The following is a 17,131-nucleotide window of genomic DNA, read 5'->3' on the forward strand; positions in this document are numbered from 1 at the left end:
TTCACAGAAGGTTCAGATATGTTAGATTTTATTTGTAATTCAGTTTATTACCCACCCTTCACTGTAGGTCTTCTGTTCTGGACCATTATTGAGGATTACACACACATGAAGGTGGCGGGTGGATGGAAGGACCCTGAGTGGGAGGTAGGGAAGACCACCCAGGGGGAGAGGCTGGGAGAAGAAAGGAAAGCTGGGTGGGTCCACCACTTTCTGTGTGAGACAAAACGCTAAGAGCTGCCTTTAAGAGAGGAATTCGTATTTTCTTTTTCTTTCTCTGTTTTTATTTAGATTAGTTTCTTTTATCTTACTGTATTATGACAAAGCTTTAATAAAATACTATTTTTTTAAAAAAATACTAAAATTAAATATATTTTAAAAAATATATCTTTTAAGAAGGCAGGCTTAAGATGATGGAGAACAGCTGGTGGCTGATGATTCGAACCTCAATTCTCTTAGATAAGAGAAGCCAGACTTTTCAGAAGGAATGACACAAAATGTTTAAAGCAGGCAGCTAGGGAGTGACTACCTACAGTCAATCCCTCAGGCCAGGTAGGTGTGGAAGGCAGAATCCTGCTCCCTTCTTCCTACAAGGAGCTCAGAGTTGGATACACGATCTCCCCTTGTTAGCCTCATCAGAGTCCAACAAAGTAGGTTAGGTTGCAACACCGCCCTGAAACCTCCAGGTATAGGGTGGTATATAAATTCAATAGATAAATAAATAAAAATAAACACAGCAACTGGGACAAGGCTACCCAGCAAGAATGTGCCACTGGCTTTTTAGAATGCAACTTATTGCAAGACATGGGTGGGAGGAAAAATCTGGGACCCTTTGCAACATGATGCTTAAAATCTTATCAGCAAAGTGGTCCTTACTCGTAGCTTCCTGGCAAAGCCCACACTTTGCCAAGCTGAATCCTTGGCACTTCCTGTTAAAAGAATCTCCTGTAGCAGGTCATCAATAGTCTGGCTCAGCAGGCGGTGGCTTCACGTTGTCCTGATCGAAAGCTGTGCTGGCTGGGGCTCATGAGAGCTGAAGCCCAAATCATCTGCACGGCTCCAAGTTGAACAAGGCTGCTGTAACATAAGGCCCCAACAGCAACAATATCAAGAGTGAAATGGCACTCGGTATGTGTATATAAAGTTTTATTTGCATCAAAAAGGAGAGTTCAGCTCGACATTTCACCCTTCAGTCTGAGCCTCCTGCCCGGGCCTCCTTCACGCCGTGCAGCAGCTTCTTCTCAAACTCCTCCTCACTGATTTTGCCCTTCTTGAGCCTTTTCAAGAGCCGCGTGTCCTGCAGGAGCTCCTCCATATCCTCGTCCTCCACATCAGAACCCTGCAAGGAAAAGGGGGAGAAGACCAGAGCTTAGCAGGGCACAGAAATACTTGGGCAGCAACTGCCGGCATCATAATGATGTTATACAAATCTATGGTGCAACTGCACTTGGAGGGCTGTGGACTGTCCTGGTCGCTTCACCTCAAAAAGGGTATTGTAGAGCTGGGGAAAGTTCAGAAAAGGGCCACCAAATGACCGACTCCCCTATTAGGAAAGGTTGCAGCGTTTGGGACTTTTTAGTTTGGAGAAAAGGCAAGTAAGAGGCGAGATGACAGAAGTTGATAAAACTATGCAGGGCATTGAGAAAGCGGGTAGTGGAATTCCCCTCTCTCCTAACATTGGATCTCGTGGACACCCAGTGAAGCTGAATGTTGGAAGATTTTGGATGGATAAAAGAAAGTGCTTCATGCAGCACATACAGTGGTGCCTGGCAAGACGAAATTAATCCGTTCCGCGAGTCTCTTCGTCTTGCATTTTTTTCGTCTTGCGAAGCACGGCTATTAGCGGCTTAGCGGCTTTAAGAAAAAGGAAACAAACTCGCAAGAACTCGCAAGACGTTTCATCTTGCGGAGCAAGCCCATAGGGAAATTCGTCTTGCGGAACGACTCAAAAAACAGAAAACTCTTTCGTCTTGCGCGTTTTTCGTCTTGCGAGGCATTCGTCTTGCGGGGCACCACTGTAGTCAAATATGGAACCCTTAGATGGTTTTAAAATAGGATTAGACAAATTCATGAAGGAGAAGAGGGATCCTAGCCATGGTGGCTTGGCTCCGCCTCCACAGTTGGGAGGCAGCAATGCTTCTGAATACCAATTTCTGGAAGCCGCAGGAGGGAAGAGCTCTTGTGCTGAGGTCTCCCAAAAGAAGCATCTGGTTGGCCTCTGTGAGGAGAGGATGCTGGACTAGGTGGCCACTGGGCTGATCCAGCAGGCTCTCCTGATGTTCTTATGACAGACACATAGTTCCAGCTTCCCCCAACAACTGCATCAAGCCCTCTGCTGCTCCTAGTATTTCTTTATCCACCCCACCACCCTTTTCAGACAAGACTGGCTCTCAAAAAAGCAGCTTGCAATTAAAATCCACAAGAAAAGATTCAACATGCTAGGCAGAAGTGGAGGTGTTGAACTGTAGTTAAGTCAATTAAACTCTACCCAGAGTAGACCCACTGAAATTAATGACTCTTTATTCTCAATAGGTCTACTAGCCCTAGATGCAATCAAAAATAAAATAAACATGGTAGCACATTTCCCTCACCTCCTCTCTTTTCCTTTTGGCTGTCATTTTCTTCTTCTTCTCTTTCTTTGATTTCTGCTTGGACCAGGCTTTGTTGCGGGTGAATTTTCTCTGCCCACTGTGCTCCTGCCACTCCTTCCTTCGCTGCTCCAACAGCTTTTGCCTCTGTTTTTCTCTGTTCTTGTCCTTGAAGGCAATCGTGTCTGTGTCAATATCAACAGGTGTGAAGTCCGAAAAGCACTTGCCTTTCAGCTCCGGCATCCGTGGCATCTTCAGCAAACCAAAACCGCGGGCCAGGCTACTAAAGTCCAAGTCTGTTGAGAGGGGGCGGGGGAGAAGAGAGAGAGAAAAGTATACAGAAACCATGTGACAAAGCAGGGACTACACAGGCAGCTGGGATGTCACAATAAACAGGGACCATCAAGCTTTTTGGGGCCAGTGAGCACATTTGGAATTTAGAGAAAGTACCATGGGCACCAGTCACAAAATGGCTGGTGTTGGGTATGCGGCATTACATGAAATGGCTGTTGCATCTAAAAGGGGAGAAAGAGAGGCAGACTCACAAAAATGGTTCAAGCATGCCCCATTCATGCCCCAATGGAGAAAGCACCTCCATCAGCCACCTCCATGCTTGCACCCACCCTCTGTGGAGAATGGAAGGGAGAGTGCTCGATTTGGGGGATGCTCAGCCACTGCAAACAAGAAAATCAGCAGGAAAAAAGTCTTGTGGATTGTGAATTTTTGAAGGGATAATTCATGGGAGGTGCCATAGAGAGGTCGGCTATTGGCGCCCATGGGTGCCATGTTGGCAGTCCATGGGATAAACCATGGTTCACTGTGGTTGGGAGGACCATTGGCAAGCCCTGGATTCATGTTATGCCCCCTTCCTCTCTTCCTCAGATATGGCTGGGAGGAGATCAGAAACTTCCATTTCTGATAAACTCAGGATTAGCGTTAACATCAGAAGCATACTTTGCGGTTTCATCTTAACTTACTGTGGGGCCTGCAGTCTGCCTGAGCCACGCATCTCTCCTGGGAGTGACAAGGTGGCTCCGACCCCTGCAGGCTCCGCCCTGCCCAAAACAGCAGCGTGGGGCTTGCTTCTGGCCACCGCCTCAGTCACCCTACAGCTGAAGTGGAGGTGGGCCCCCCCCCCCGGCACCCAAGCGACTAGCTACACTGCTGATAAACAAGCTGACTTCACAACACATGATTTGAAGTTGGCTTGTTTCTACAAACCATAATTAAAATCAACCAGTTTGCTCGGTTTGCATGAAAAGACAGGCTGTGGTTAATCAAAGCCAAAAGCATGTGAGAAGCTGCGTCTCTAGCCAGAGACAGAGGTCAAGAAGGGGCAGCGCAGCTTAGGGGTAGAGCATTTGCTTTCAATACAGAAGGTTCAGGGTTCAATCCAGGAGCAAGACAAATTTAATAAATAAATTATAAATCTCTAGGTAAAGGCTGGGAGGGACGCGGGTGGCGCTGTTGGGACGCGGGTGGCGCTGTGGGTAAAAGCCTCAGCGCCTAGAACTTGCCGATCGAAAGGTCGGCGGTTCGAATCCCCGCGGCAGGGTGCGCTCCCGTCGTTCGGTCCCAGCACCTGCCAACCAAGCAGTTTGAAAGCACCCCCGGGTGCAAGTAGATAAATAGGGACCGCTTACTAGCGGGAAGGTAAACAGCGTTCTGTGTGCTGCGCTGGCTCGCCAGATGCAGTTTGTCACGCTGGCCACGTGACCCGGAAGTGTCTGCGGACAGCGCTGGCTCCCGGCCTCTAGAGTGAGATGAGCGCACAACCCTAGAGTCTGTCAAGACTGGCCCGTACGGGCAGGGGTACCTTTACCTTTACCTAAAGGCTGGGAATGTCCCCTGTCTGAAACTTTAAGAAAGCCACTGCCAGGAAGCACTGTCTACACTGCACTAAATGGACCAATGGTCTGACTCAGTAAAAAGCTGCATATGCCAGCAGGGGGCCTTCCAGATGTTTTCGACTAGAACTCCCTGATGATGGGCTGATGATGGGAAGTTGTGGAAGGTACCAGGTTGGTGTTGGCCGCCATAGAGCATTCCTGAATCAAAACACACACACACACACACACACACACACACACACACACCCCTAGTGCAAATTACCTTTCATCCTGAAGATCAGGTTGCACTCGTGTTTGGCATAAGCCTGCACGTAAGATACAAAGGCTTTCATCCCCTTCTCATAGAAAGCTCTGTCAGCCAGACTGAGAGACTTCAGCTTCGGCAGGACATCTGCCACGTTGCTCTGCAATTTCATTTCCTGCATGGGACACTGTCAAGAGGAGTCCAGTTTCAAATTATCTGAAACAAGACACTGGAAGTGCACCCCTTAATTCAGCTACTTTTAAATACGACATACCATGTGAGGAATTTTGCAAGTCAGAAGACCTTTTTTTGCACATCATCTTTGCCAAAAAAAAAAGGTTGCCAAAGATTTGTGCAGAAGGGAGAATTTCTGAAGGTGCATTCCCCCCCCTCACTAGGAGTACTGCATCAGCAGGAAAAGTCACACCTGTCAATAATTACTTATTTATTAATTTCATTTATTGTCTCCCATAGAGCATCCCAAAGCAGTAAGACAACAATTTCACATCCAATAGAGAGGCAGACTAGGATACAAATCTCCACATAAAAGACCCATTGGAAAAGGAAGTCCAATAGGCACCGAGGGGAATTAGAAGGCACCTGTTTCTGACACATTCTGAAAAGCAAGTGCCACCACACTAAAGGCTTCATCCCCACACTGTACAGAACAGATCTAGTAAGACAGAACTGCAGGAGGCCCTTACCTGCAGAGCACAGTGCATGGTTACATACCCGAGGAGTGAGACAATCTTTTAGGTCTCCTGGTCCCTAAAAGATGTAGAGGACTTTGTAGAACAGTCAATATTCCTTCCCCATCACAGATTATTCAGGAACTGCATTCTCAGTGGAACCTGGAAGCATTCTCCCTTTCCATTTTTGAAAACAGAGAAGCCCACACACCTTTTGGTTAATGGCTAGAAAACTGATGTAGGCTTCTTCCATGGGAAGCAGGAAGACAAGTGCGCTGCCCAAGTGCCCGATGCGCGCAGTGCGGCCACAGCGATGAACGAAGGCACTGGAACAGCGGGGGAAAGTGGTTCAAGACAAGGAAAAGACACACCTCCTTGGAGGCCAGCACAGGCCCCCACATTTGTATGCTATCACTGCTGAGCTCAGCAGACCCTTTACTTCCCACTTTTTTGTAGCCATAAACCAGAGTGGCCATTAAAGATTGGTTGCATTCTTAAAGAGAAGGGAAGAAACACTCAGTACCTTGCATTGCTTGGAGGGTCACACTGCAAAACCCAGTTCACCTCTGGAATGTCTATGCCTCGGGCCATCACATCGGTGCAAACCAGAATGCCGCTAAGAAATTATGGGAAAATGCAAAGTTTTAGGAGGGGATGGAAATAAAGCTGAAATAACCTAGTGATTCTCCCAACTTAATTGGCTCTTATATGCAGAACGTTGGTCCTGCAACAAAAAGGTGCAGCGTGGAGTAGCGCTGATCAGGAATCCAGCCACTCTATTTCCCCCTCCCACCTAAAAAAAAATCTATCAACATTCTGTAGCCACAGAGCATGCTCAGTCCTCACTGGGGTGTTTTTGAGGCCTGCCTGCCTGCCCAGCCGCCACTTTTAGGGTTTGTTTTCTAAAGATGCATAGGACTTCTGCAAACCTTTGAGTTCTGCCAAGTCTGCTGATATCTCCCTGTTGTACATGGATGGTACTATTTTGGCTACAGAAGAATCGACAGTTGCAGACTGAACATTAGAAATAGAGGAAATGACCCTGAAGCACACAATCCTGAAGTCTTAGCAGTTTTTCCAACAGTCTTACACCTAAATCATATATATATATGTGTTAGGGGGAGAGAGAGATGCACACACACACATATTTCTAGCAGTTGGCTAAACCATTCCTTATGAAAATGCATCTCACCTTGGAAGTTTCCGGAACTCCGTGAAGATCCTATTCCGTTTGTGTTTCATTTTCCCATGGATGCACATTATTTTCACATTCTTAATCAAGGATTCCAAAGTCTTCCCAAAATACTCCACGCAAGCGCAGGTACTGGAAGTATAAACAAAATGCCACAAAATGGGTTAGCTTTGTGATTCTTCATTTTTGACGGCCTAAAGGCCAAGATCCAAAGAGTGGTGAAACTACTTTCACCAGAGCTCAAGGCAGGAGAGTATGATTACCTCAGAGTATTGCAGACGAAGGAGCTGAAGCTGGAAAAGAGCAGCTTCCTTGAGGCCATGCTCTACCAGAGTTGTTAAAAATCTAAATGAATCAGTCCCTCTACATCTGTCCTCCACACTCCCAAGCAGGGCCTTCCTCCTTCAAGCTGAGTTTCCCAGCAGTGCCCCATGCCACTGAGGCAATATGGAACCTTGACTTGTTACAACAGGAATTGTGAACCTCCAATGTTGCTGGACATCCCAACCCTCACCAGCACCAACCAGGATGGCCGATGGTTGGGAATGATGGGAGCTGGAGTCCAGAAGGTATTGGCCTGAATATAAGCCTCACTTTTTCCCAAATTCTGACAGTGAAAAGTGTGGCTTAAATTCGCGACCTTACAAAAATTGGCTTTTACGATATCGCTGCTGAAACAGACATACGGTAAAACGGAAAGCGTGTGAGTGCCTGCGGAATTTTAAGGGAGCGACTTATATCCGGGTATTGTCTTTTTTTCTTTTTTCCCCCTTGAATTTTAAAGGTGCAACTTATATTCAGGCCAATACGGTAATTCTGAGGACACCCCTTTAGCTACTGAGCCAAAAAATTAGAGTGCTTGGGGTGGTAGATAGTTCTATTTTTAAAACAAAACCAAAAACATTGCTGTATGTGTTTCAATCTACTTTCCATTTCTCAATGCTGAATGAGACATTGATCACGTCATGGGCATTTCTTTTCCGGATGAAGATATATCTGAACAGCTAAGGGTGGGGAACCTGTCCTGTTCCCCCCCCCCCACGTTGCTGGACCCCCCACTCCCCCAGCCCCAGCCATTATGTTCCATAGTCTGGAATGATGGGGCTTAGGGGCCCAGCAACCTCTGGAGGGCCACAGATTGCCCCAGCCCTGTGTTAAAGGACCTCCCTGCCCTTAGCATCACCTGAAAAAGACAAGGTGTTTTTCTGCCTTGTGTTGGCGAAGGAAGTGGACCAGCTGGTTAAATTTTTCTTCCGCTTTGCAGATCTAAAAAGAGGACAGAAACATAAAGAGGCAGGGATAAATAGATGGCGGCAGGAAGCAACAAAACACAACAAACACCAGAGCCGATCAAAGCCCTCCTTAAACCCTTTTCAAGATCAATCTGAAAGCTTCCCTTTAGACTGCAACTGTTAACCAAAAATAAAAATAAAAATAAGAAATCTCAATTATAGTCACACCTTGGTTCTCAAACGGAATCCGTTCTAGAAGTCCATTCGACTTCCGAAAATGTTCGAAAACCAAGGCGCAGCTTCTGACTGGCTGCAGGAGCTATAGGGTTATAGCCAACAAAGCTGTCCTAGTTGGGCAAGGACAATGGACTGGCACAATGGACTTTCTCCTTCCTCTCCCTTTCTCACCTCCCAAAGAGAGCTCTGCTTGAGATAGCTGGGGGAGACTCCCAGAACCTGACATGGCTGAAGGGAGCTTCCTGGGTTACTCTAGAGCCATCCTCACCATGTAGTAGTTTTGGAGGCGGGTGGGGGTCTTCTGAGTGTTGCTCGCTGCCATTCCCTTCTCCTTCACCGAGATGCGGACAGGGTTCCGGAGACCAGCCCTCACCAGGTTCTCGACTTCTTGAGTTTGAGTTGCCGAAAAGAGCCCCGTTCGTCTCTGCTTGGGCAACAAGTCCAGAATGGTATTTAAACTGCAAGCGAACACAGTTAGAAAGGTCAGAAGAGCTCTTCTGAATCAAGGCCAAAGATACACAAGGGGAGAACTTCATTCAGTCTTCATTTTAAAGGAAACCAAGCTAACGCTAATGATATGGATTAACATGTAGATAAAAACAGTTATCATTTGGACTGTGCACTTCTCCAAATTTTGCAATGCAGTTTTGGTTAAACAATGCATATATTCTGATTTAGAGTGGGAATGTGTACAAAATGTATGTTTCAGGGACAACTACATGCACAATGTTTGTTTTAGGGGGAAATGCATACAATTTAAGCAAATGTTTGGGTAGTATTTTTAAAAGCCACAGAAAGCAAGATGGAATGAACTCAACACCTGCAAAACTGTCACGGAATGGCAATAAACTGATCCATCTATCCATACTTCTTAGCCCCAAAGTGCTCAATCAGATGTCTTGCAATTTAACTATTATGAAATTTATAATCCAGCTCAAGAGCAGGAAACAATCAAAAGTGCTGGTGGAAGGTCCCTCTTACTCCCAAAGCAAATACCTTGCTTCAAAGCCCATATCCAGAAGCCGGTCTGCTTCATCCAAGACCAAAACATCCAGAGATTTCACAGAGCTGGCCAAATCCAGCCCATCTGATTTTCTCCTGAACATGTCCTCCAAACGGCCTGGAGTAGCTACCAGGATGTGTCCACTGTTGGGTATAGAGGGGAAAACCTCCTTTTTATGGTTGGTTTAGGGGAAAGTTCATAACTGCAGGGAAAGTCACAGGAGAGTCCAATCTTTTTGGAACTGGGATCAATACAATCAAGAAAGAAATCAAGAAGGAAAAGGAGATGTTCTCTGTCTGTGCACTAGCATATATCACAAACACAACTGCCACCTCTTCCTCCCCCTTGCACCAAAACGTTTTACTCCGCTGCCACAAGGCTCTTGCTGAATGCTTGAGAAGCCCAAAATGCAAATAATGAGAACCAAAGTGACATTTTCAAATCTTATGACTTCTAAGCTCTTGTTAAAGGTAAAGGTACCCCTGCCCGTACGGGCCAGTCTTGACAGACTCTGGGGTTGTGCGCCCATCTCACTCAAGAGGCCAGGGGCCAGCGCTGTCCGGAGACACTTCCGGGTCACGTGGCCAGCGTGACATTGCTGCTCTGGCGAGCCAGAGCTGCACACGGAAACGCCGTTTACCTTCCCGCTAGTAAGCGGTCCCTATTTATCTACTTGCACCCGGGGGTGCTTTCAAACTGCTAGGTTGGCAGGCGCTGGGACCGAGCAGCGGGAGCGCACCCCGCCGCAGGGATTCGAACCACCGACCTTTCGATCAGCAAGTCCTAGGCACTGAGGCTTTAACCCACAGCGCCACCTGCGTCCCCCAAGCTCTTGTTAGTGCTACAGTATTAATAGGAGAGAACGAAATATGAAAGCATGTCAAAAACTGCTTTTGTGAAATTCCACTGAAATTAAGCTAGTCAACCATGTGCTTAGAATCTTAGGATTGTAGAGTTGAAATCTTTTTTGCCCAACATGGGGCTCAAACCCACAACCTTGATGCCTCATGCTCTACTAACTGAGCTATCAGAGATCAAATTATTACTAGGACCCACAAGGATCAAATGGCACAGCACTGTCCATAACCAATGGACAGATAGGGGCTGGGGAGTTGCTATAATAAATCTCAATAATATCTAATAATATCTAAAGATACAAAAAAATAGTATCAATAACCACCAACACCCCCCCAAAAAAAAACCTAAATAAGAGTTTGTTCAGCAGCCTCAGCTTTTGCAGCTGGAGTCAAGTCAGGGCCCCACCCTCCCAGGTCAGGTGGGAAAAGGCCAGCAAGGCAGGGACCAAGTCTCCCAAGACACACAGCCAAGATGGTCCAATGTTAACATGGTATCATTGCTTTTCTCCTATATTTACACTGGGACAAACTGGTTGAATAATCCCAAATGCAGATCCATGGAATTGCTACTGAGCTAGGATTCTACCCAGAAAATGCAGGACACATAGTAATTTCAAACTCGAAGGAGTTCATTAAAACTGATGCCCAAGTAGTAAGATTTCAGCAGCACTGGCCAGTCAGCAACTCACCCTCGTTCTTTGAATCTTTCTACATCTTCCATGGGATTCTTTCCGCCGATTAGAAGGCACTGGCTGAAACAAAGCACACACCTGCTATTCAAAAAAGCCACCAGAGTGAGCCATCGTGCCCAGCTTCTTAGCAATCAGAATCATTTATGTAAGAATCATTTACATTATTACCTAAACTGTGGGAAATACTTTGTGAAATGGGATATCACTTCGTCTATTTGAATGGCAAGCTCTCGTGTGGGAGTGATGACGACAGCACCAACCTGAAACATCAGAAAGAAAATGGGAGGGAAATATAAAAAAAAATAGAAAAAAAGAAAGAAAATGGGAGGGAAATACACAGGCCAACTATTTTCTTCAATGCAATCCGCTCCTCCATCCTGAGCAAATGCAGCTGGTAGCACTTCCTGCGGATTTGAACTGAATTGAGGTGATGGCAGAGTGGCTGAGGATCCAGAGAAATGCAGATGACAAGGGGCTCAACACACTTTGAGCTCCTTTTCTTCTTCAATTCCTCAAAATCCTTTATTAGGCATAGCACACCACACATTAACAAACAAGCATCATATACAAACTGTATAAAATACGGGTACAGCAAACACAATTTATCCTAGTCCTATTCTTAACTCCCAGAAATTAAACGATGTACATGAATAACATAATACAATACAATACAATATAATATAATATAATACAATAATACAATGCAACAACATCACCTACCATTAACAACCACTAAGTCTCTTTATCATGGCCCATTCTTTCTTCATGGACAGCTCTTAAAAATTCGGCCGCTATTAAAGTAATTTGATCATCGCTGTCCGCCAGCATGTCCTGAACAGTTGGTTGAGTAAAAATCTGTTTATTGAATTTTAGAGCCTCATATAATTGTATTCTGGCATAACTGCCAAAATCACAGGAAAAGAATATATGCTCTAGAGTATCTAGTTCCTTTTTACTGCATTTCCAGAGACGCTCAGATTCTGGGATAGCTAAATATCTTCCTCTCACTACCACCGAGGGAAACATGTTAAATCTGGCCAACATAAACAGCCTACACGATTCATGTTTCTTCAGATTTGTCATGTATCCCTTTTGGAAATCTCTACACAAAGGATAGGAGTGGATAGGAGAGCAGGTGCTATGCTTTGCAACCTCAAGCATGGCGAGAGCACTTTTTTCTGTGAGAGTCTTCCTAATAATTTCCCATGTATCTTTGGGATCAGAGATTTCAAAGTCAGTTAGAATGAGCCCTATAGAATCCAGTTTTCTCCTACATATCAATGATAGATTGTAGATTGCACTATCACTTAAAAGATCGTAAAGAAGAGAATTAGGGGATAGGGCTCTATAATGGAGGAAGATCCAATATTTCAAAGTCCTCAGCCATGCTCTTACTGATAAAGGCAATATTCCCAGCTCACAACATATTGTTTCATATTTTACTGAGTTTGCAAGTCCTAATAATGACCTCTAAAGGGAAGCGTGAAATTTATCCAACCTCTTGAGGTCACCTGAAATCCACACTGGTGTGCCGTATAGAAGTTGGGCACAAAGTTTCATATCAATCACTTGCAATACAGCTTTGAGCTCCTTATATATGGCTGTCAAATAGGGGTGAATCAAAAGCTGCTACACCATAGCTGTTTGGCTGGATGCGCGACTACTGCTGCCTCTCTGCTTCTGGGGAATGAAGTAGCCTGTGGCTACCTGCCAGAGACAGGAGAGTGGAGCACTTTTCTTTAGACAAGGAGGTGGTGTTAGAAAACAAGCTTGCTCCATCTTCCATGCAACAGCCCATTAGATTTCTGAAGATAGCTATCATATCTCCTCTGTCTCCTTTTTACCATGCTAAACATATGAAGTTAAGAAGCTGCTTCACACTGATCCGACCCTTAGTCCATCCAACTCAGTATGGTCCACACCACAGGTAGCCAATCTCATGGGGAGCCTCAACTTCCATCATACCTCTGACCATTGGCCATGCTGGCTGAGGCTAATGGGAATCAAGGTGTAACAACATCTAGAGGCCAGCAGATTGGTTTGATCTATACTGACTACGCTGACTGGCAGTGACTCTCCAGGGTTTGAGGATTTGAACCCGGATCCTTTTGCATACAAAGCAGATACCTTATCACTGAGCTATGACTCCTCCCTCAAGGAATTGCACATGGTGACTTGCTTACCTGCTCCTGCCAGAAATTAAAGCACTCCACAGCCTCCTTTCATCTCAGACAAATGGCTTCAACACACCTTGATCCCCAAGAAGAAATGGCAGTGATGGAATAGCCAGTCAAGTGACTCTAACATTGCAGCTTTTGAACTGCTGCTATGCTACAGTCAAATGTTCGTTGAAGAGAAACCTCAGAGATCACAGCACTTTCAGTCTCGTTATTTCAGTCTTCCTCTGCCCTAAGAGTGCAAATTATGGTTCACAGTGGAATGCACTAGGTAAGAAAACCACTCTTAGGTCAGATGTAGGTAAACCATCTACAACTGTGAACCGCCTTGAGACCTCTGGGTATAGGGCGGTATATAAATTAAATATATAAATAAGCCCTTAGAACACTGGAAATAAGCTATGTAAGTGACAAGTCTTTTTCACTAGCCCTCTGTAGAAAACAGAAATGAAATATCAATGTTCTTAGGCACCAGCATAAGAGACCTTTGGCTCCTGGGAACCAATTGCTCAAAACTATTCTCCCAATCTTCCTATTTTTTAAAAGCAGGGCAGAAAAGAACAGTGACATTTTACCTGCATTTTCTTGAGCTTTTCTTCCCGTCGGAGAAGAATTTCTATGATTGGAATAACAAAAGCTAAAGTTTTTCCACTGCCAGTTACCTGCAGACATGAAAACAAGAGACATCAAAAATAGTTCTTTCAGCAAAAGGCCAAAAGTCACAGGGAAGTTGAGCAGCAAGACACTTACCGCTTCAGCTGCCACATCCTTATTTGTCATAAACAAAGGAATCGTTGCAGACTAGAAGAGAGGCAGAAGTGTAAAAAAAGGATTATTATTTCATTTTTAAAATTTAGTCCCTCTGTAATTTTCAAAAGGAAATCAAGATGGCTAACTAATCCAAGCATTCCAACAATATTAAAATATGTAACAATCCACATTCCAATGCCCATCGATAAATCAAGGTATTCACATAAAAACCTATCCTATAATAAATTTCCAAAAATGGTCAACATAACTAAAATATCAAACAAAAACAAGAAAAAGAAATTACGGGGCAATGCTAAGTGACAGGATAGGGAACCTGTGACCTGCCAATGTTGTTGGACACCAATTCCCGTCAGCCTCAGCTAGCCGTGACAATGGGCAGGGATGATGGAAGTTGCAGTCCAACAACTTATAAAGAGTCACAACCCCCCAAACCTTGTTTTAAAGAGAACTGCAGGCGGAGGGAATATTGGGGAAATGATCTTTCTATTAAAGCAGGTGATGTAAAGCAGATGCTGCTGGTGGAACCTTAGTCTTTTATTTTATGACATAAATTTATTACATTGGCACTTGCTCTGCTGCCTTTTTGGTGCCTATTGAAGACCTTCCTTTTTCCACAAGCCTTTTACGCTTTCCCAGTCTGCATCTGTACAGTGGTACCTTGGGTTACAGACACTTCAGGTTACAGACTCCGCTAACCCAGAAATAGTACCTTGGGTTAAGAATTTTGCTTCAGGATGAGAACAGAAATCGTGCTCAAGTGGTGCAGCGGCAGGCCCCATTAGCTAAAATGATGCTTCAGGTTAAGAACAGTTTCAGGTTAAGAACGGACTTTGGGAACGAATTAAGTACGTAACCAGAGGTACCACCGTACTGGAATTGTTTTTAAGATGTTTCTTTGTTTTATCTCTTGTTGTTTGCCGACCTGGAGTTCTTTGGGAGGAAGGACAGGATATTAACTTAATTAACAAAGAAAGAAGAAATATGCCACTTTTCCTCCAAGGAGCTCAGAGTTCTTCCCCTCTCAATTTTATCGTCACAACAACTCTTGACGGGTAGGTTAGGCTAAGAGACAGTGACTGGCCCCAGACCACTCAGTGGGCTCCATGCCTGAGTGGGGAGTTGAACCCTGTCTCCAAGATTCTAGTCCAACACTCTAACCACTATGGGGGCTGCTCTGAAAGCGTTACTTTGTATGGGAGCCATAGTACTGGTAAAGCTGTGTGGGGTGGACCTGATCAGCACCCGAATGAATGGGAGACCACTGCAGTCCTGCCCATATGCAACCTGGCTAAAGCTGCACCAAAATCCTTGCTGTATGGCTCCACTATCAGAGGTAAGGCACATTATGACTGGGAAGAGGTCCTTCTCACTTGCGACGCCATTCGTGGAACTCTATCACAACAGAAGCTTATTTGGCACCTACTAAGCTGTATTCTCAGTGCCAAACAGTATTTGTATTCTTGTTTTGAGTGACTGTTTCCTACACCTGTCTGCTAATAGTCTGGAGTCTTCCCCTCCACACTCGTAGAAGCCTTGTTTTGAATACAGAACATGGGTAGGCAAACTAAGGCCTGGGTGCTGGATCCGACCCAATCACCTTCTAAATGTGTCCTTTTATTTAAAATGCATCTCTGGGTTATTTATGGGGCATAGGAATTCGTTCATTTCCCATATATATATATATATATATATATATATATATATAGTCTGAAGGTCTGAGGACAGTGGACCAGCCCCCTGCTGAAAAAGTTTGCTGACCCCTGGTCTAGAATGTTGATCACTGTTTTGTTGATTTCTAGCGAGTCGTATTTCTTGTAGGAAGACAATGTGGTTTCATGTTGTTTATGTACAAGGCACAGCCCTCTCGATCTTCGTGTTGGGCACCCCTGGCTCTCCCTTGCTTGTGGTGGCGGCGTTGGCAGCGTAGGGACCAGCTAGAGAGCCCTGTTGGTGCTGGCGGTCCCTATGAGTTTGGTGCGGCCATGGCGTTTGCCATCTTGCCTTGCCAGAAGACAAGCATACTTACTCTGAAAGCAGAACTAACTTACAGTGGTACCTCGGGTTAAGAACTTAATTTGTTCCGGAGGTCCGTTCTTAACCTGAAACTGTTCTTAACCTGAAGCATCACTTTAGCTAATGGGGCCTCCCGCTGATGCGCGATTTCTGTTCTCATCCTGAAGCAAAGTTCTTAACCCAAGGTACTATTTCTGGGTTAGTGGAGTCTGTAACCTGAAGCATCTGTAACCTGAAGCGTCTGTAACCTGAGGTACCACTGTATTTCTAACTCACACTTTTCCACAACCATCTTCAAGCCAGGATGCAACATAATTAATATTCCATCCAAGAGACATGATTTAAAGGGGGGGGGCAATACATGCCAGAGAGAGTGGGTTTGGTGCAAAAATCCAGGCTCATTTGGGTTGGAGGCTTTGCATTGCACATATACATCTGTATACCTAGATAAACGCACGTGTGCATAATACACAGCGCTCACGGGCATGCTGGCTCTCATCTCTTTTAAGGAAAGAATCCCAGAGGTGTGACGCTGGCAGGGGTCCGGGGAGCCATCTAGTCCACCCCCTTCCCGAGGAGGGAGATCAGAGCCGGCTCCCTTTCCCGTCCCCGCTGCCTACCTGCACCGGCGTCATGTGCGTGAAGCCCAGCTCCCGCAAGGCCCGCCCCACGCCAGGGCTCAGCCGGACGGGCAGCGAGTCCCACGTTCCCTCGGTCACCGTCTCCATGCTCCCGGGCGCGCAGCTCCCCGTCGCCGCGGCAGCCAATCCGCGTCCGCCCCTTCCTGCGGTCCCCCACGGGGCAGGCGTCCTCCGCCTTAAGCGGCCGTTCCGGGAAACAGAACTGCGGAACTTTAGTTCCGCCTCAGCGCTGAGCGGCGCGGGGCGCAGGGAGCAGGCGGCGCCCTTGCGAGAACAGCTCGGCGGGATCACAGTTTGTTTCCTTTAAAATCCTGCTGAGTTACCCATTCCTGCAAAACTCTGGAATCCACAGCTCATTGTCAACAGACACGGGTGTCAGTAGTGGGATACGAACCCTGCTTCCATTCAGAGACCAGAACAGAGCCAGAAGTAGGAATGGCTGTGAAAAGACCAAAAAGTTTTGGAGGAAAGTTCATTTCGAAATGAAAAAATGTAAAAAAAAAAAAAACAACTAAATTTGCATTGGACCCCAAAACTATGTCATTGGGAATGACTCCTTCAGCTACTGTATTGTGAAATCGTCAGTGGAACTATTTAGTTATATGACCACAGCAGTCAGAGTGGTGTTGGCTAACATATGTCCTGGAATAGATGCATGGAAAGAGAATATGCAGTAATGGCAAAACTCGCGAATTTAGTAAATGATAGACTCATGGTAGAAGATTAAAAAACTTGGAATCTTTATAATTTGTATATATGAACATTTGTATGGATTTGTATAATAGACCTTAGGTTACAAAAATATTTCCTGTTTAAAAATAGAAGCTTTGTGTGTACTGTATATGATAAAGAAATATATAGTAGAATAAATCTTGTCTGTCTGATCTAGAAATGAAATCATAATTTAAAATAATTTTTGCTTTAGATTTTTATAATCATATATGGTAT

The 17,131-nt window shown here is 45.3% G+C and overlaps 1 protein-coding gene and 1 long non-coding RNA gene across 2 annotated transcripts; one reads left to right on the forward strand and one right to left on the reverse strand.

The window, feature by feature from the left end:
* Positions 1 to 6: 6 nt before the first annotated feature.
* DDX55 (DEAD-box helicase 55) lies at positions 7 to 16,314 on the reverse strand. The gene is made up of 14 exons (XM_081893364.1): positions 16,163 to 16,314; positions 13,509 to 13,559; positions 13,334 to 13,420; positions 10,750 to 10,841; positions 10,579 to 10,641; positions 9,026 to 9,175; positions 8,298 to 8,487; positions 7,744 to 7,826; positions 6,561 to 6,692; positions 5,892 to 5,984; positions 5,580 to 5,694; positions 4,698 to 4,866; positions 2,589 to 2,881; positions 7 to 1,336 (listed from the first exon to the last, which is right to left on the reverse strand). The coding sequence occupies exons 1-14, from the start codon at positions 16,268 to 16,270 to the stop codon at positions 1,187 to 1,189; spliced, it is 1,776 nt and encodes a 591-aa protein (XP_081749490.1). The 5' UTR covers positions 16,271 to 16,314; the 3' UTR covers positions 7 to 1,186.
* LOC309359654 lies at positions 9,183 to 10,220 on the forward strand. The gene is made up of 2 exons (XR_014163899.1): positions 9,183 to 9,508; positions 9,880 to 10,220. It is a non-coding gene; the product is annotated as an uncharacterized lncRNA (long non-coding RNA).
* Positions 16,315 to 17,131: the final 817 nt, after the last annotated feature.

The sequence above is a fragment of the Podarcis melisellensis genome (assembly GCF_964234715.1).
Source record: "Podarcis melisellensis genome assembly, chromosome: 16".
In the NCBI taxonomy this organism is placed as follows: domain Eukaryota; kingdom Metazoa; phylum Chordata; class Lepidosauria; order Squamata; family Lacertidae; genus Podarcis; species Podarcis melisellensis.

Bases quoted from the DNA above. Each gene is read 5' to 3' on its own strand.
- DDX55 (XM_081893364.1), bottom strand. From the start codon at position 16,270: ATGGAGACGGTGACCGAGGGAACGTGGGACTCGCTGCCCGTCCGGCTG. The intron at 10,842-13,333 runs GTAAAATGTCAC...CTGATGTTTCAG, and splicing joins AAAAGCTCAAGAAAATGCAG to GTTGGTGCTGTCGTCATCAC. The intron at 5,695-5,891 runs GTACTGAGTGTT...CCGCTGTTCCAG, and splicing joins GACCCTCCAAGCAATGCAAG to TGCCTTCGTTCATCGCTGTG.